We start from the raw sequence: 16614 nt of genomic DNA on the forward strand, positions 1-16614 counted from the left end.
AGAGATAGAAAAGAATACTCCTTTTGTGTTGTGATCCTCTATGTGATCTAGTTTTGTAACTGGATTGCTTTTTTCCACTCCAGTGCATTCCCTTCGCTTCCTTATAAAAATTTCCCCATGTGTTACAATGGCTCTGATATAGCTGATTATGTGTAAAAAATTGTTGTTAAGTAATATGAGAAGTTCATGATCAAAGAAATATTAAGAGGTTTCATTTACGGCAAAAAGAAGTGTTTACAAACAATTATTTCACATGTAAAGTAAATGGAAGCCATTATTATGTCCTCTTTTAAAAAATTAAGGTTGTTACAGACCCCTGTAACAGACTCATTACCTTTTTTTAAATTTTAATCCTTTAATTTAAAAAAAAGTTACAACCCTCTGGATTTGTGTAGGATTGCAGGATTGGGCCTTTTAAAAAAATTGACATTGGAGAATTTAAGTAGAGAAGAAATCTCATTTAAAAATGCTTTCAGTTGCTTGATCATTAAACATTTGCTCTTGGGCATAGCATTTACTAACATAGAACTGTTGGGCATAACTGTCTCATATAAAAATCAAGTTAGTTTGACAAGATCTATTTTCCATAAACCCATGTTGATTGGCATTAATTACATTACCCCTTTAATTCTTTATTAATCAAGTCCCATATAATCTGTTCCATTATCTTCCCCAGGATCAATGTCAGGCAGACAGGCCTATAATTACCCAGATCATCCTGTTTACCCTTTTTAAAAATTGGCACAACATTAACTTTCTTCCAGTCTTCTGGAAGTTCCCCAGTGTGCTAAGATTTAGTGAAATCAACATTAATGGTCCAGAGAGCTCCTCAGCCAGCTCTTTTAAAACTCTTGGGTGCAAGTTATCTGGACCTGCTGATTTAAAAATGTGTAACTTTAATAGTTTCTCATTAACATCCTCCTGAGTTATTAGTGGAACGGAAAGAAGATTAACACTATATAAATAACACTATCATCTTTTTCCACCCAAATACAGAACAGAAATATTTATTGAACACTTCTGCCTATTCTACATTATTATTGATAATTTTACCATTTCCAACTGGTAGTGGAAAAATACCATTGTCAGGATTCTTTTTGTTCCTAATATATTGAAAAAAACACTTTCTTATGGTCCTTAACTCTGCTGGCCAAAGATTTCTCCTTGTGTCTCTTTGCTTCCCTTATCAAAGTTCTATAATTCCTAACTTCTGATTTATATTCATTACTATCTAATTTCCCTTTCCTCCTTGTGTTATATATTATTTTTTTATTTTTATAGCTGCCTTCACTTCCCCTCTAAACTATGTCATTTTTTAAAATCAGCACAGCCTTCTTCCTCAATTGTGGGATTGTGGCTTTTGGGTCTTAACCACAAGGCCTTCCTTCTTCTCTAGCTTTGCTAGTAAGCACTGTGGCTCCAATTCATCACTGTGGTCCCAATTCAGCAAATCACTGCAGCATCTACTTAACTAAAAAATTACGTATTAAGATGTCATAGATAAACACAATTTAATTGGGCAGAGTGGGATACAGTTTTGTTTTTAATAACTTTAAAACGTACATAAGGTTGCTTGTATCTTCATCATCTGCATTTTTAAATTGTATTTTACATTTGCATAATGTATATTCTTTGAATTGTTTCAGTGAAACAGAAATAGCTGGGCAGTGTGGACCAGTCCCTAAGGTAAAAAACAATCTGTTTACATTTCTTTTCTATTTGAATGCAAATAAAAATGTTCAGTTCAGATTTTTCATCTAAGTTTCAGGGACTAATGTTGCACTTCACATTGACTGCATTGGGAGTTTTGCCTTGGATGCTGATTCTGCAATCCAGATCCTGCACAATGCAGGATTAGTCCTTTAGCAAGGAGTTCAGGATTAGGCCTCTAGTGTGCCTGGAATTTTATTTATTTATTTATCCCAGGGTTTCATGGGGGTAAAGATAAAATCAGGGAAAAGAGCGATCAGACTGCTGGATCCCATCCAAGGGAAACAGGGAAAATAGGAGGTATGGGGAATTCTTTAATATTTTCCTGATTCATCTCTTCCAATTTAAACCATGTACTATAATTTAAGAGATTGGAGTTCAGGTCTGTGAAATTAAGCTATACTTAGATCTGAAATGAGAAATGTGCCTTATAATGAGCAATAACTGTACTGTGTGCTTGGAAGCTGAGAAACAGAAAATTTGAGGATTGGTAAAAGCACAAACATGGGAGCAATCCTTGTCCACCCAAACCTCCTATTGCAGGAGCTTTGGGGACACAAGAAGTGTAGGATCAGATGTTATGTGTTCCCTGGCATTTGGTTATAGAGACGACAGAAAAGCTTAGCAGAAAAGGAGATACTTTCACAGGCACAGTGTTGAACTGACAGTCAACTCATGGTCCATGCTCCCATGAGATTTTTGCCATTATCTTCAATGGAAACAGGAGGAGGCCTCACATTTGAGGATGGGAAGGATTTGTACACCATAACTTATGACAGGGATCTTGTTTTTTACCTTTCTGGGTGAAGTATTGTGCTTGGTGTATTAATTAATTCCAATGGATGGTTTCCTGCAGGCATGGGGGTGAGCACTGGTGGATTTCGCACCTATCCTCAATTTGCATATCTCTGTAGTACAATCTATAGTAAACAGTGTGCAGGTTAGGAGTTCCCAATGCCTTGGGGCGATCCTCTCAGATGGCACTGGGGTTTTGTTTTGAATAGATTTGGAAAAGTGGAAGTCCTGGGATTTCCCTCCAGGAGTAATTAGAGAAATGCTTATCTGAACTGGCCTACCAAGAGACAGTTCTCTGACTTTCACATATTCATTGGCACTTCCAGGAATATTTAAACGGCAAACACTTGTAAAAAGTCATTCCTAACAAGTAAATAACCAAGTTGTTTTCTATAGTCAGCTAACGGTCTTATAAATCCGTTGTTAACTAAAGTAACCACAGAGATGCAGGGGATTGAAGGCCATTAGAAACTTATAATTTGCATGTGGAGTAGTTTTTAGCAGCAACATTTAAGTGTAGAGGAGGAAGCTATAAAGGAAATGTATTCTGATTTAAAAGAACGATTAGAATGCAGCCTGTGGTAATGACAGACAATGGTTTATATAAAACAGGGATCATAAGTTTGTGCCCATATCCTGCAAGTTGCTGTGGGTACCGTGCTCAGCAGGACTGGCCCCAGAGATCTTTTAACACATGAAAACCATGAATTATTTTTGTCTTCAGTAAATATGAAAATAGTTCCCTTGCTGACACGCCTTTTATTTTATTTTCAGTACTACCAAACATCAGTGATTGTAGCATAGTCCCGCTATGAAGTGTAAAAGGGCACAGAATGCCCCCAGACTTCATCTTGTGTACAAAGCCAAAAATAACATATAATAAGAATTTCCCCAGCAAAACATCTGTGCTGACATATTCAGCATGCTATTTTGTCAATAGCACAGCACAAGTATTTGATGGCAGAAGGATGGGCTTTGCTTTGAGGAAACATTAAGATATAACATCAGAGTTAAATAGGGTGTGATTACTGTTTTGCTATAGCCCACAGTATTTAAATTTCAGAGAAATAAAAATAGAGCCATTTAAATCACTCCTGCCAGTTTTTTCCCTCGCCTGTTCTCATTTGGTGGTTTAACAGCAGCTTTGAGGAAAATTAGAGTATTTTTACAATTGATAGTTTCCTTTTTAAAAAAGATTTATAGATTGACCACAACAACAATAACATTTTGAATTCCAAAAGAGAAACATCAGGTACACCGGGGAATGAAAAGACAAACAGGAATTAATCATGCAGAACCTGATTTGAAGTGAATAGAATTAGAAACCATTTTAAAGCCACATTTTAGATTATTCTAACAATTCCATGCCCAAAGCGTCAGATGCATTTTATTACAGTAATCTAGGGTTTATTTCAACACATTTTGCAAATACACTAAAATAAGTGTCTATTCCCTAGTCATCTGTTTTGCTAATTATAATAGTAAAAAAAAATTACAATTCATTTCGGTGTATTTTCCCCATGAAAGCTGATTTAGATTATTTTTGTTTCATGCTCCTTGCCTGAAAACAAATGCAATATAGTAAAATGAAGTTAGTATTATAGCAAGGACAGAAGGGTGCCTTAGCTGGACAAATGGGTGTTTGAGTGTATTCAGGAGAATATTGTTTATATAGAAGGATATTAAATATGCAGAAAGATGGCCAAAGCCCTAAATTACAACCATGCAGACCTTTGAAAGAGTATTTATAGGAGCACACAGAGGAAAATAAAACATCTCAGGGTACTGTCTCAGGGCTATGCCTACCCTGTAGCACCCCCTGCTGACCTAGTGTGGCACTGCAGCACTTCCTGCCTCAGTTTCCCTTCTCTCAGGGCCTCTTAAGAACTATACACAGTCCAAAAGCTTGTAAGACAAAATTCCCCTGCTGTGGTTCTACTTCATTAAATACAAATACACTTGAAATAAAGTCTTCCCTTTTGGCTCAGGTCTTGCACAGCCCTTGCCATTGGGATCTGTGGTCTCTGGGAGCTCCTCTCACTTCAGAGAGCTTCTCTCTCTGAGGACCTCCCTACAACTGAGCCCAGATGGCCTTTTGTCAGGCCAAGGTGCTTGTTATTCAGTTAACTGCCTAGAAATACTCGTTCTCCTTAAAATAGCTTGTCATGGGTAGCCTGGGGCCCGGACTACCTTAAAGGGGCCAGCAAACCCTGTGACAGGGACAACACTAGATTAGGTACATGGGCCCCAGGGGTTCTCACAACAATTTTTTTGGTGGCCTCAGAGTGCAGCCACCAGCAAAAGCTCTGACAATTTTTTCTAAAATACTTAATTAACTTTAGGGAAAACAAATAAATATGCACATATACATGTCCAAATCATTGTAATTTATGCAGAATTTTTTTTCCAGACTCAATAATAAAAATAATGTACAGTTGTCTCTATTCTTTACTGGGCCTAAACAGAATAGAAACACAAATAAGGTGCTTTGTATGTTCTTGTCTTTTTTCTTATGTCTTTTGCTTTTTTTTTTTTTTGGTTGCTTTTTTTTTAAGACGTGCTAGTTACTAAGTCTGCTATGAAAAGTGATATCAACAAATATACAAATATCACCTTTCACAGCAGACTTACTCAGCCCCGGCAAGCCTGGGGACAAATTAAGCCCTGGATGGGGAGGTGGATATGGAGGCAGCAGGGGCCAAGGGCACTGGAGCAGGGAGTGACCTTGGGGCCAGAGCTCACTACCGTACAGCTGGGGAACGGAGCCTGAAGCCCTATGGCTGGAGCCTGTCATCAGCCACCCAAGGGCTGAAGCCTGACCCCACCAGCCCTGGGAAGGTGGGGAACTTACTGGCTGCCTGCTCCTCCAGATTGTGTGTCTCCAGAGGTGGGCAGGACCCAACCACTGCTGGCAACCCTGGGGTAGGGGGCCGCTGCTCCCCTCCCCCACACCGCCCAGGAGGCTGTGGCTGCAAGAAAATTCCCTGGTGCCCATAGGCGCCAACTTCCCCTCTGCCCCGTGGATGCTCGACCCCCCCTGATCCCACCCTCACCCTGCCCAATTCCACCCCCTTCCCCCAAGTCCCCACCCCTGCCCCGCCTCTTTACCGCCTCCTCCCCGGAGTGTGCTGCGTCCCCACTCCTACCCCTCCCTCCCTCCCAGAAAGTCCTAAGTGCTGCCTAACAGCTGCTAGGCAGTGGGTGGGAAGCGCTGGGACGGGGAGGAGTGGGGACACGGCGCGCTCAGGGAAGGAGGAGGTGAGGAGGGGGTGGGAGCGGGAGGAGCTTGGCTGCTGGTGGGTGCAGAGCATCCACTAATTTTTCCTTGTGGGTACCCCAGCACCCATGGAGTCGGCACCTATGCTGGTGCCTGCATGCGGCCATAAATTGAACTATGTATTTAAAGTGATATTTCCCCATTAAGGTTTGCAGCCACCACCAGTTTATAATTATACTCACTGCTGGGTTAATTTTATCCCTCTGTAGAGGACCCACATGAGACTTATGCACCATTTAAGTTCCAGTTCAGCTCTTTGGAACAAATTTTATTTCAAGAATTTAAGTGGGATGTAAATGGTGTTGTGACCTTGGGTAGACCTCTGCACAGGGTGAATTTTACCTGTAGTTCTTTTCGTCTTCAGGGGACTTTACAGATATATTAATACTCATGTCCCCCTGTGGGAAACTGAGGCAAAAAAGGTTAAGTGACTTTCCCAGAGTCACAAACTGAGCCAGATCTGGAATTAGTACTCAGTTGTTCCTGAATTAGATGGACAATACTGTTTGTAAAAAGAAGAACAGGAGGACTTGTGGCACCTTAGAGACTAACAAATTTATTAGAGCATAAGCTTTCGTGGACTACAGCCCACTTCTTCGGATGCATATATATATGCATCCGAAGAAGTGGGCTGTAGTCCACGAAAGCTTATGCTCTAATAAATTTGTTAGTCTCTAAGGTGCCACAAGTCCTCCTGTTCTTCTTTTTGCGGATACAGACTAACACGGCTGCTACTCTGAATACTGTTTGTGACGGAGTGCTGGGCTGGGACTCCTGAACCAGCCCTCTGTCACGCCAGCTCTAATTAAGGAAGATAGATTGGAGCTGGCTAGAAAAACCTGTGCCTGATTGGCAAAGGGGAAACAGCTGCCAGCCTAATTAGCCTGGGGTTATAGACAGGCCCAGAGGAAAGAAGCAGGGGGAAGCCAGAGAGGGGAAGGAGAGTACTAGCGCTTCCCTACTGGCTGCAGAGACTGTGATGCCCTTAAGGCTGAAACCTCCAAGCTGCAGGGGAGAAGGTGGTGGCATTGAACGCTGTAAATAAACTGCACTGGTGATTGCTGAACGTGAGGGTCTCTGAGTGGTTTTTGGAGCAGAGCAGAGGCAGGAACAAAGAGAGCCCTGCTACACCCCGTTACACTGTTCAAACAAATAATGCACCAGATTTTGGAAAAACAATCATATTTTCAACCTTTGTTTTGGTAGATTAAAGTTGATAAGGTTCATGTTTTATGACAGTCTCTGATATCCCATGAAATGAACAATCATACGCCTGTACTGTGGGATAGGGTACAGTGCAGTAGTCCCAAAGATAAGTAGCACATACAAGTCATAGTCCAGAGTTCTTGTGCAGGTGGAGATGGGTCAATCCACATGGTCATGCATCTTAAAAAGCAAAAAGTATAGAGACATTGCATCGCAGAAAGAATAGCATAAGATAAATACAATTTACTGAAGAAGTTTGCCATTCCAGAAGTGCTAGTTTGTAATTCAAACAATAAAGACTTTGGGAAAAATTCTGCTCTCAATTATGCCAATGTAATTCTGTTGAAGCCACTGGCGTGCCTCTCTATTTACACTGGGGTGAATGAGAACAGAATTAGTCTCATGCAGACCACTTTTCTTTCCCTCCTCCTTTTCATCCTGTGGAACGGGTTCTCCATTATACACAAGAATAAGAGAAATAATGATAGATCTGAATCGTGCACATTCCAGTCTAAATCTGTTCTTAAGGAACAGCATATTTAAAGACCCCCTTCTGTTTACTGCAGCTGTCTTACTCCGCAGGCCACTCCAAAGTTTCTTGATTCTTAATGAAAAGAAGAACCCAGTAATGTTATTTCAGTTTGGCCTGTAATTAATTTCTGTTTATGCTCTCAGGTTCTCACATCTGTTTGGTACAATCCTCAGCTCGGCCTAAAAACTCTCAATTTCTGTCCCTAGTGAATGAGGCAGTGCTGGAATTCATGATCCCTGAATCTGAAGGCCAGCCTACTGTCCCTAGGCACTGATGGATATTCTCTCGGGCAGCACTGCAGTTTAGTGCTATATGTGTTGCCATTCCTTAGACCTTTTTTTCCCCTGGTCATATGACACAATGATATAAGTTAAGGAAGAATTTATATTGAACTGCCAAAGGCAGAAGACAATCTACTGCAGTTCTGAGTAGTAGATGAGACATAGCAACCTTTGGATTTATTGCTTAGCAACCTCAAACACACACCCAGGAGTAAAACTCACAGCCTGGCTCCACAGCAGGACTGAGAAATCCCTAATTCATTTGTAAGTTTTCTAATGGCTAGGAACTGATGGGTGTATATTAAATTCTCATTCATCTGCAATGCCTCTCTGAAAGCAGGAGGAGACATTTCTGGTTTGGTACCTGCCCAGAAGGTAAGAAAAACAGTTCTTCAGTTGAGTTCCAGGAAGCAACATTACAGTCCTTTTAAAGGTTGATTTTAACCAGGATTTAAAAAAAGAAAAAATACTCCAAATATGTTAGGCACAGTGGCATCGATCCTCAAAGGTACGTCCGTGCCTAAATATACTGGAGGATTTGGGCCATTGTGACGAATCAGATAAAACTCCTTCTGAAGCTCTTTGGGGAAAGACAATTCTTTTTGGGCAATGGCAGGGCTAAACAAATTCCCAGACTGGCCTCTTCTTTTGAAAGCACTTCAATAAGTCAAACATTCCCCAAATAATCACTTCAATAATTTTTACAATAAATAATTAAATAAATAAATTGCTCCCTAGTGAAACCTACCTTGATTATGAGCGGATTTTTATCTCAGTGATAGTATCCTGACTGCAGAGAGGTAATCAAATTGTATGTGTGTGTGACTATCGAGCACAAATGTTTGGTGCACAGAAAAGGAGCCAGGAAAATGGTATCCTAATGAAAGGCTTGTCTTGCCTTCAATTTGAACAGTATGAAGAGACTTTATATCAATTTTTGAGTTTTATTGGCATTCAAAACTAGCTTGTCTTTGTACATTATGCTCATTACCACCAGGGCACATTGTACTTGGGACTAGTCTAAGCATTTGAGAGTTGTGTGAATTATGGGCCAGATTCTCTGGTGCTGTAAATCAGCATAGTTGCATTGAAGTCAATGAAGCTATGGTAATTTACACTACCTGAGAATTTGGCCCTGTAACTCTTGACAGATGCAAGGTTTGGAGTATGATCCTGACACTTTTGGGATGAATGTTGCTAATATTGTAATAATTATTTACTGTTCTCATGTTCCTCCTTCTCCTAGTTTGCTAATGCTTCTGGTTCCCTGTTTCCTCACCCCAGTTTTATACCTGTGTAAAACTGGCTTAATGGAATAGAGAGTCAAACCCATTGATTATTTGCATTTCTGTAGTGTCTTTCACTCAATGTAAAGGCACCTTACAAACATTAATTAATTCTCACAATCACCCTGTCAGGTAAATGTGGGATATATAGGGATCACATTAGTCGTCACTGAATTGCGGTTATCTCTAGAGTGGAATGCAGCAACTGTTTCAACAGTGCACAGAAACACTGCACAACACTATAATGAAGTGAAGAAAAATACCATAACCAGTTGAAAGTGCAACAGTAGTTTATGTAGGCACAACATAACTACTTCATTTAGAATCTGGCCAGGACATTGGGTTATCACCCCTATGTCTTACCAATGTTCATAAGGAGCTTGGTTTTACCTCTTACTGAAAGAAACTCACCTAACAAATGGCAATCTGATAGAGTTGACAAGTTCCCTTCTTGCCTTTATAAATCTGTGCTCCTTTACAGGTTATATCCGCTAACGGGAAAGACAGCTCTCATTTTTATAACACATTGCTTGGGCCAGGCAAGCATCCTGACATATAAATCCATCCTCCCCAACCCCCAAAGCAGATAATCACCACCCTGCACAAATGACTAGAGGGTGCCACCAGACCCATCAGAAAGCCGACCCAGAAATTTACTGCTAGGGATCATCATACCAATTTCAGGCAATATTTGGACTCAAATCCTAGCTAGGAACCAGAAGGTCAACATGCTAGCAATTACACTAGTGTGCCAAGATGGCCGTATATCACTTCTGTGCATTTCCTGAAAAGCTCAACTCTTCAGAACAGCTACAGGTATTTAGGAATGAAGTGGAAATAGCAAAATATATCAAAAGCAGCGCCACTGATATGGCTACTGAAAGGCTGTAATCAGCCAAAAACCCCTTTAAAAGGTGCCTGTATTTCAGGGCGGTGCAAGTCCAGGGCAGAGTTTCAGCCTTAACTTGGAATTACCTTGCTTTGGTCAAACTGTCTCAGGGACGTTACTGATGCTGAGATTATCCTTGCTGTTGTTTAACCCTGGGTTGGGGGTGTTTTGCAGGATGGTGATGGTGTTTTGGTCTCTGAATTGGCTAGTAAGGCCAGATTCTGCCTGCATTCCCTGTGTGTATCTCCCATAGAGGCAGATGAGAGCTGTGTGTATGGACGGTAATAGAAGTAGCTTTCAAATTGTGGCTCATGCACCATCCAAGGACCACACAGTCCTTCCTGGTGCTCCACATACTGAACATTATGAGAGACCAAGAGGTGGAATTTGGTACATTGAAGGAAGATAAGGTCTCTGAGATTAGGGTTTGTCTACACTTGAAAGTGACTGGGGATGTAAATTTAAAGCACAGTTGCTATTCCTGAATAACTCTATGTGTGAACACTCTGTTTAGCTTAACCCACTTTCAAAGTGACCCACAGAATGAAATGCTGGAAAACAACTCAGCCTCAGGGTCCAGTTTAATGTCTCATCATCTTCCTAACCCAGAGCTCCCTGTCCCATAGCAGGGGTGGCAGATCCCAACCCCAGAGAGAAACATTACACACTGGAAAATGTGCAGAGGACAAACATTTGCAAAAAATGAAATAAAGTAGGTGTTGTATCTGCCGTGTGGCCTCACTGTCTGCTCCCCAAGGGCATGGGAAAGATGGAGACAAAATGGGCAGTTCTGAATAGCAGAAAATAGTTGTGTTGATGCTACATGGAAAAGTCCCAGCCTCAGGCATCTGTTACTGCACATGGATCACTTCCTGTATCCCAGGTCTCATGGGAATTATTAGAAAAGTTGGAAACAAGGAAGGGGAACTAAAGGAAAACATTCAAATTGGGAGGAATTGTTGTCCAGTGGTTAAAATGGGGAACTGATAGACAGCACACTTGAGTCCATTCCCAACTCGGCCTTTGACTGGCTGGGTCACCTTGAGAACCCTTCTGTGTCTCAGTTCCCCATCCATAAAAGGGAATACAAATATTTAGCTCCAGTATCTCTTGGGGGCATTGTGAGGTATAACTAATTAACGCTTGTAAAGCATTTTAAACTCCTCAGATGAAATGGGCTGTAGATATTTAGAAGTGCAAAGTAACAATTTCTGAATTAGAAAAGGAATGTAAAAGAAACATCTACTGATTGTTTTCTAACTGTATAGACTTGTTTTCCCTGGTATTTTCTATCATACTGCCATGTCTTTCAGAATCACATAGTGTTGATCTGCTTTTGCATGTATCACAGTGAACTATGGCTGCTGTGCCAGAAGATGAAGCCCAAACTCCCGGACTGAAACTCCCCAAGCTTAGTGTTAAGAGTACGCCCATCAGAGAAAAAAGGAGAAGGCAGGAGAGTGCTACGCTGCCAGGTCTCAGGAAGGATGCTCAATGGAAAGAGACATTCTATGAGAAGGTACAACAGAGAGCGTTGAATCTGCAGAGGGAAAAGGTGGAAAAGATTCACGTACGTAAGGCAGAGGAAGAAAAGATAAAAAAGAAAGAACCTCTGGACTGGCTGTCTAAGGAATGGTTGAGTGAAGAGAAGATGACAAGGGACACCCGGGCCTATTTGCTCGACAAACTGTTACCCACATTAGTCCCAGGAGTAGAAAAATTGTTAATGGAAGTAGAAAGAAAGAAGGTGCTTGAAACAGACCAAGATCCACCCAAGTTTGATCCCATTAATTTTCTAGGAGAATATCTGATGAGGCATAACCCTCAGTTTGACACATCTGCAAAACTAGGTCCCTACAAGAGAGGGATGAAGGCTGTCATGGAGGAGTTGAAAACTCAGGTGCCTGATACGGCACTTAACAGGTGAGTGAGTTTAAGCTATGCTTGGTTGTAGCATACCCTTTTCATGGTATCTCTGTATTCATTTTACAAAAAGCAGTACATTCCTTAATTGGATACAGTGACTGTAATCTGGGATGGCAGAAGTGTATCCTCCAGCACGAAATGAATCCCATGGAGTTCTGTGCCATGGCCAGCAGCTGTCCTCTTCTTTGAGTCTTGGAAGCAAGAGAAATCCCAGCACATGGCAGATGTAGCCAAGCAATGGCTTATGCATATTTAAGGCAGTATCCTACCCCTACTGTGTAGTGCTTGATTTGGCACTGTGCACATGGAATGAAGACACTGTATGACCTTTCTGGACATTTTTAGCACCAGTGTTAATAATATAGGCTTGGCACTCCTGAGGCCCTTTCCCCTTTATGTCCCTCCAAAGATAATGGAAATAAGATTAGCCAAGTTGCCTCTGCTGCCCATCCTGAGGATTTCTCTTGACTGGACCAAGGGCAGGGCTGTCTTGGTTCTCCTTGAGCACTCCCTCCAGGAAACTGTTTGCTATAATCCCTCTGTAGCTATGTTCATTTCAGAGCAGTTCACCTTCAGCCATTTTAGACTCTCTTTCCGTCAGCACTTCCCTTTGGATCATTATTGCCCATCCTAACTTAGCAGATGAGTTGGTTTTCTCTGCACAGTTTGGTCCAGTGTTATTTAATTAATGTATTTTTTTCAACAGCATCTCACAACGTGATGGGATTATAAAATTCAGTTGCACTGCATTCATAAATAATACATTCATCTTGATTTGTCAATTCAGAAAAATATGCAAGTGAACATTTGTGTTTATGAAAGGCACCAGAGTGGGTAGCAATAATGTCAGAACTACTCATTAACTTCCTGATCACTTTATTCCAGGGTCTGTTTTGGTAGAATAACTGGATTTGTAGAGTACTCTCATCTATTTGCATAAAACTGGTGTCAGGAATTAGGGAAAGAAGATGTTGACAAAAAATGTCTCATGTCTAGACCCTAAACTAAGATAATGGAAGTTCCCAGTAATTAAATGAATAAAGGAATATGGTTAAATCTCTCTCTCTTTCTCTCTCATATTTCTAATGCATATGCTGTTGTAGTACATAGGCACATACATAACCTATACCGGATACAATTAAAGCAGTGATAAATGACTCTTATGAAGTGCACTTAACTCTATTTACCTGCCTTTAAATGTAGCTAGAGGTGATCAGCACACGAGCGCTCTGCATTTTGGCTTGCCGTTTATTAAGGGATTTATGATTTCATGCTTTACCTTTGCTTTGGGGTGGTAATTCCAGTTTAAAATTTGGGAGTCAAGTTCTTAGTTTGACAGATATGGAAGAGTCCGAGAGCTGATGCTCAGGAAATCTGTATGAGGAGTCATAGCAGTTAGCCTCTCCATGGCTGTCAGTGCCAGGGGATTTACACAGCCATGGCAGTAACAGGAAGTATCATGGGATTTGTGTTTGTATTATTTTAGGATTTCCATATTTGTGTCTGGCAGGATCATAGGATTTGTCTGGTGTTCTTAAATCTGGGGACTCCATACCTGCACTACGGCTTTTGCTGCCACCATGCACTGGTGCGTAATACTTGCCATGAGTCACTGGCTTTCCAAGTAGAAGAACAAATTAGGAGAGGAACGGAAGGGGAGCTCAGAATGGCTCATGTAAGCACCCAAAGTTCAGGGGTGAAATCCTAGCCCCATTGAAATCAAGGGGAGTTTTGCCATTAACTTCAACAGGGCCAGGATTTCACCTCAATTGCTTATCCAAACGTTACCCCCCCTAGCTGAACTTTCTCTGGCTTCTTCCATCCCCACCTTAATTGCGACCATGTTGGGAGGCAGGGAGTTCATGAGAGTGGGGTGGGAGAAATTCCTTTGTATCTAAACCAACTCACACCTGAATGAACGTCTGGTTTTGTTGAAAGGACGCCAATGCATCCAGCTGACTCATGCATCCGTATGTAGGAGAACAGGGGCTGCCTTCCTTCCCACACATGCTTCTTGTGCAGGGAGTCACCCTACAGATAGCTCTGCTTATCAAATCATTACTAACAAATGTGTTCCCACCATGGTGCATCTACCCAGGACTGTTATAACCAGATGGAAACTTCCGCAGTGGGACAATCTTTGTCCTGCTCCCAGGGACATCAGAAGGAGAGTGCATTTACATGCCTTTTCAGGTAATAGCTGGAACAAGCTGCCTAGAGAAACAAAATTGCAGCACACTGCATGTATAGCACGTACCGTCCCTTGTGTTTGGCACTGCCCAAATTAATCATCAAAGCAGTTTGGCAACTCTTACATTGGAGTTAATCCTGCTTTGTGTTTGCTAATCATTCCTGAAGAGGGGCTGATAGTTGAAATGTTTCTAAATTTATTTCCTATTTTTAAGTTACAGAGAACTTTCTTGATCCATTTAATTTGGCAACTGGTACATCTCCTCTTTGCAGCATTAGTAAAGCAGTCCAGAAAAGGGAATTAGGTTTCCCAACACCCCGTTCCATGGTATCAAGGTGTCAGGGGCTGAATCACATCAGAAAGCAGCTGTCTTTCAGTTAGTCCCATAGTCTGGCTTTTTCCTAGCAATGAGCAGGGCAGTTTCCCCATTTATTTTGTGGATTTTTTAAGCCAAGTGCCGTTTGAATTTAAAGGCCCTTATCAAGGAATTTTTAATACAATTTTTCCCTGTTGTCATTTATAAGTTGATATCTGCAAACTGAAATCTTTTTCCTTGCCTTAATATTTATTTCTTCTTGTATGTACATCTACCTGCCATTTGTTATAGGGTGAAGTCCTGGCCCCACCAAAGTCAATGGCAAAACTCCCGTTGACTTAAACAGGGCCAAGGTTTCCCCTATAGTGTTTCACTTGAGCAGTGAGTCTTCACACACTGGCTCCATTCTGTAGGGTTGGTAATAACCAAGGTCTGCATGGTCTTGATAAACGTGTACATACGCTAAACCACAGGGCATTACTTACACCAAGCCAAATCCACATGCTCATCTTGTGGCAGAAATCTGCTCAACGATATTAATTATCCCTGTATTCTGCACAGCCTGGTAGTCCTTCCTGAGTCCAATATACTCAAGATTGTCCCAAAACAGGTGTGGAGATGGGTTCTGTTTGCAGTGTTATGGGTTTACACTGGGACTCAATCCACGCAGTCTTCCTTCTTTTCATCTCAAAGCGAAAGCAAATCACTGTTGATAGATCAGCTCAGAAGCTGCATCCATCTTCAGCTGATGTTTGTTATGATTTTATTCATAGATGAGCTAGCCCCGGAATTTCTGGTGTTGCAAAGACTAGATTTAATGCCCCATGAGAGGCCAAACGGGGGAAAGATTTTAGCAGGGATTTTCACTGACACGGTGAAGGCCCCAGGGAAAGATTAAGGAAAACAGAGGCACGTCCTGCCCTTGTTATATTGGTAATTAGAGATGTTAGTACGCTTACTGTTAGTAGGCATAAGAAGCCAGAGGCTCAGACCTTTACCTCTTTGCGGTTAACAACTTAGCCATATGTGGCCTGGTCCTGAGAGGTGCTAAGGACCCACAGTTTTCACTCAGCTCTTCAAAATCTTTGGCAGTTAATGGGGCAGTGCCAGTGGACAGCAAATATTTAAAGTCTAAGCGGCTAGGAGAAGTGAGAAATAACTTTTTTGTGGTAGTCAGCAAGCCCTTTTGTAAATTCCCTAATTTGACTGCTCATTCTGAGGTTGGATCTGATCCACATATCTCACCATTTTATCAAGGTTAGAAATAATCCCGAATTAAAACACTACAGAAGGAAATGAAGGAACAGATCAAGACAAAGACAGCTTTGTGCCATTTTGAGCTGCAGGAATCACCTCCAAGAATCCTGTTAAAAATAGGACTGTGAAGCGCTGAGGCCCAAGTAAAATCACAAATATTGCAGAAGGTCTAAGAGGGTTAAGTTTCACAAGACTCTCTCGCATTCATTCATTCATATGCCTCTCACATACTGGGTAACTGAGTGATTGATTAAGAAGCCTCCATGATAAATGGCCATGAATTAACAGTGACCTAGTGATAAATATTACTGTAGTCAGTGTATTATTATAACATATTAAATAGGCCTTATTATTTATTAATTAAAATGTAATTGTTTTATAATTGCAAGCCTTTTTCCTAAATTATAGTGAGAGGTCAGGGATAGTATCAGATTATCATCACACCTTAAGTGAAAAAACAGTCTTGGAGAAAAGAGAAATCATCTGGTTAAATTACAGTGCTGGGGCCAGACTTTGCTCTCAGTGACAAGAGACAAATAGGAGTAGCTCCACTTACTTCTGCTAGCTATAGACTTGTATGGCTGAGAGCAATATCTGGCTCAGTGAACGCACAGTACATGGGTGAAAGGAACAGTTAGGAGCTCTCAATACAGAGACAAAGACTCTTTAACAATCCATTGAAATGGGAATAAAAAACTCGAGACCCTCCTCCCCATAGTTGAGCTGTTACCCTGTAGCTATAGGCATAATGAGTGCCATTCATGGCGTTGTTTTCCTGGAGACTTTACTTATATTTTACAAATGAAAAAAAAATCTATACATGATCAGTTTAATAAAATCCTTTTATCCTGGGTACAAAATGGAGGATTGGCAAATGCCCTTCTGATAGGTTAGAGAAGGAAAACAGCTAGAATCCAAAAGAAAGAGAGGCACTTCTGGTCCAGGCTT

At 41.2% G+C, this 16614-nt stretch overlaps 1 protein-coding gene across 3 annotated transcripts in view; it reads left to right on the plus strand.

The window, feature by feature from the left end:
* The window catches only part of EFCAB5 (EF-hand calcium binding domain 5), a 63851-nt gene that overhangs the window by 2293 nt on the left and 44944 nt on the right, over positions 1–16614 (plus strand). For 2 of the 3 annotated variants that reach the window (XM_065572854.1, XM_065572856.1), the window contains exons 2-3: positions 1647–1686; positions 11328–11899. In XM_065572854.1, coding sequence (XP_065428926.1) covers positions 11334–11899 — 566 coding nt within the window. In that variant the 5' untranslated portion in view covers positions 1647–1686; positions 11328–11333. Of the gene's footprint in view, positions 1–1646; positions 1687–11289; positions 11900–16614 lie in introns of all 3 variants that reach the window. The other variant, XM_065572855.1, reaches the window with a different exon arrangement.

This window comes from Chrysemys picta, chromosome 19 (assembly GCF_011386835.1).
Source record: "Chrysemys picta bellii isolate R12L10 chromosome 19, ASM1138683v2, whole genome shotgun sequence".
Classification (NCBI taxonomy): domain Eukaryota; kingdom Metazoa; phylum Chordata; order Testudines; family Emydidae; genus Chrysemys; species Chrysemys picta.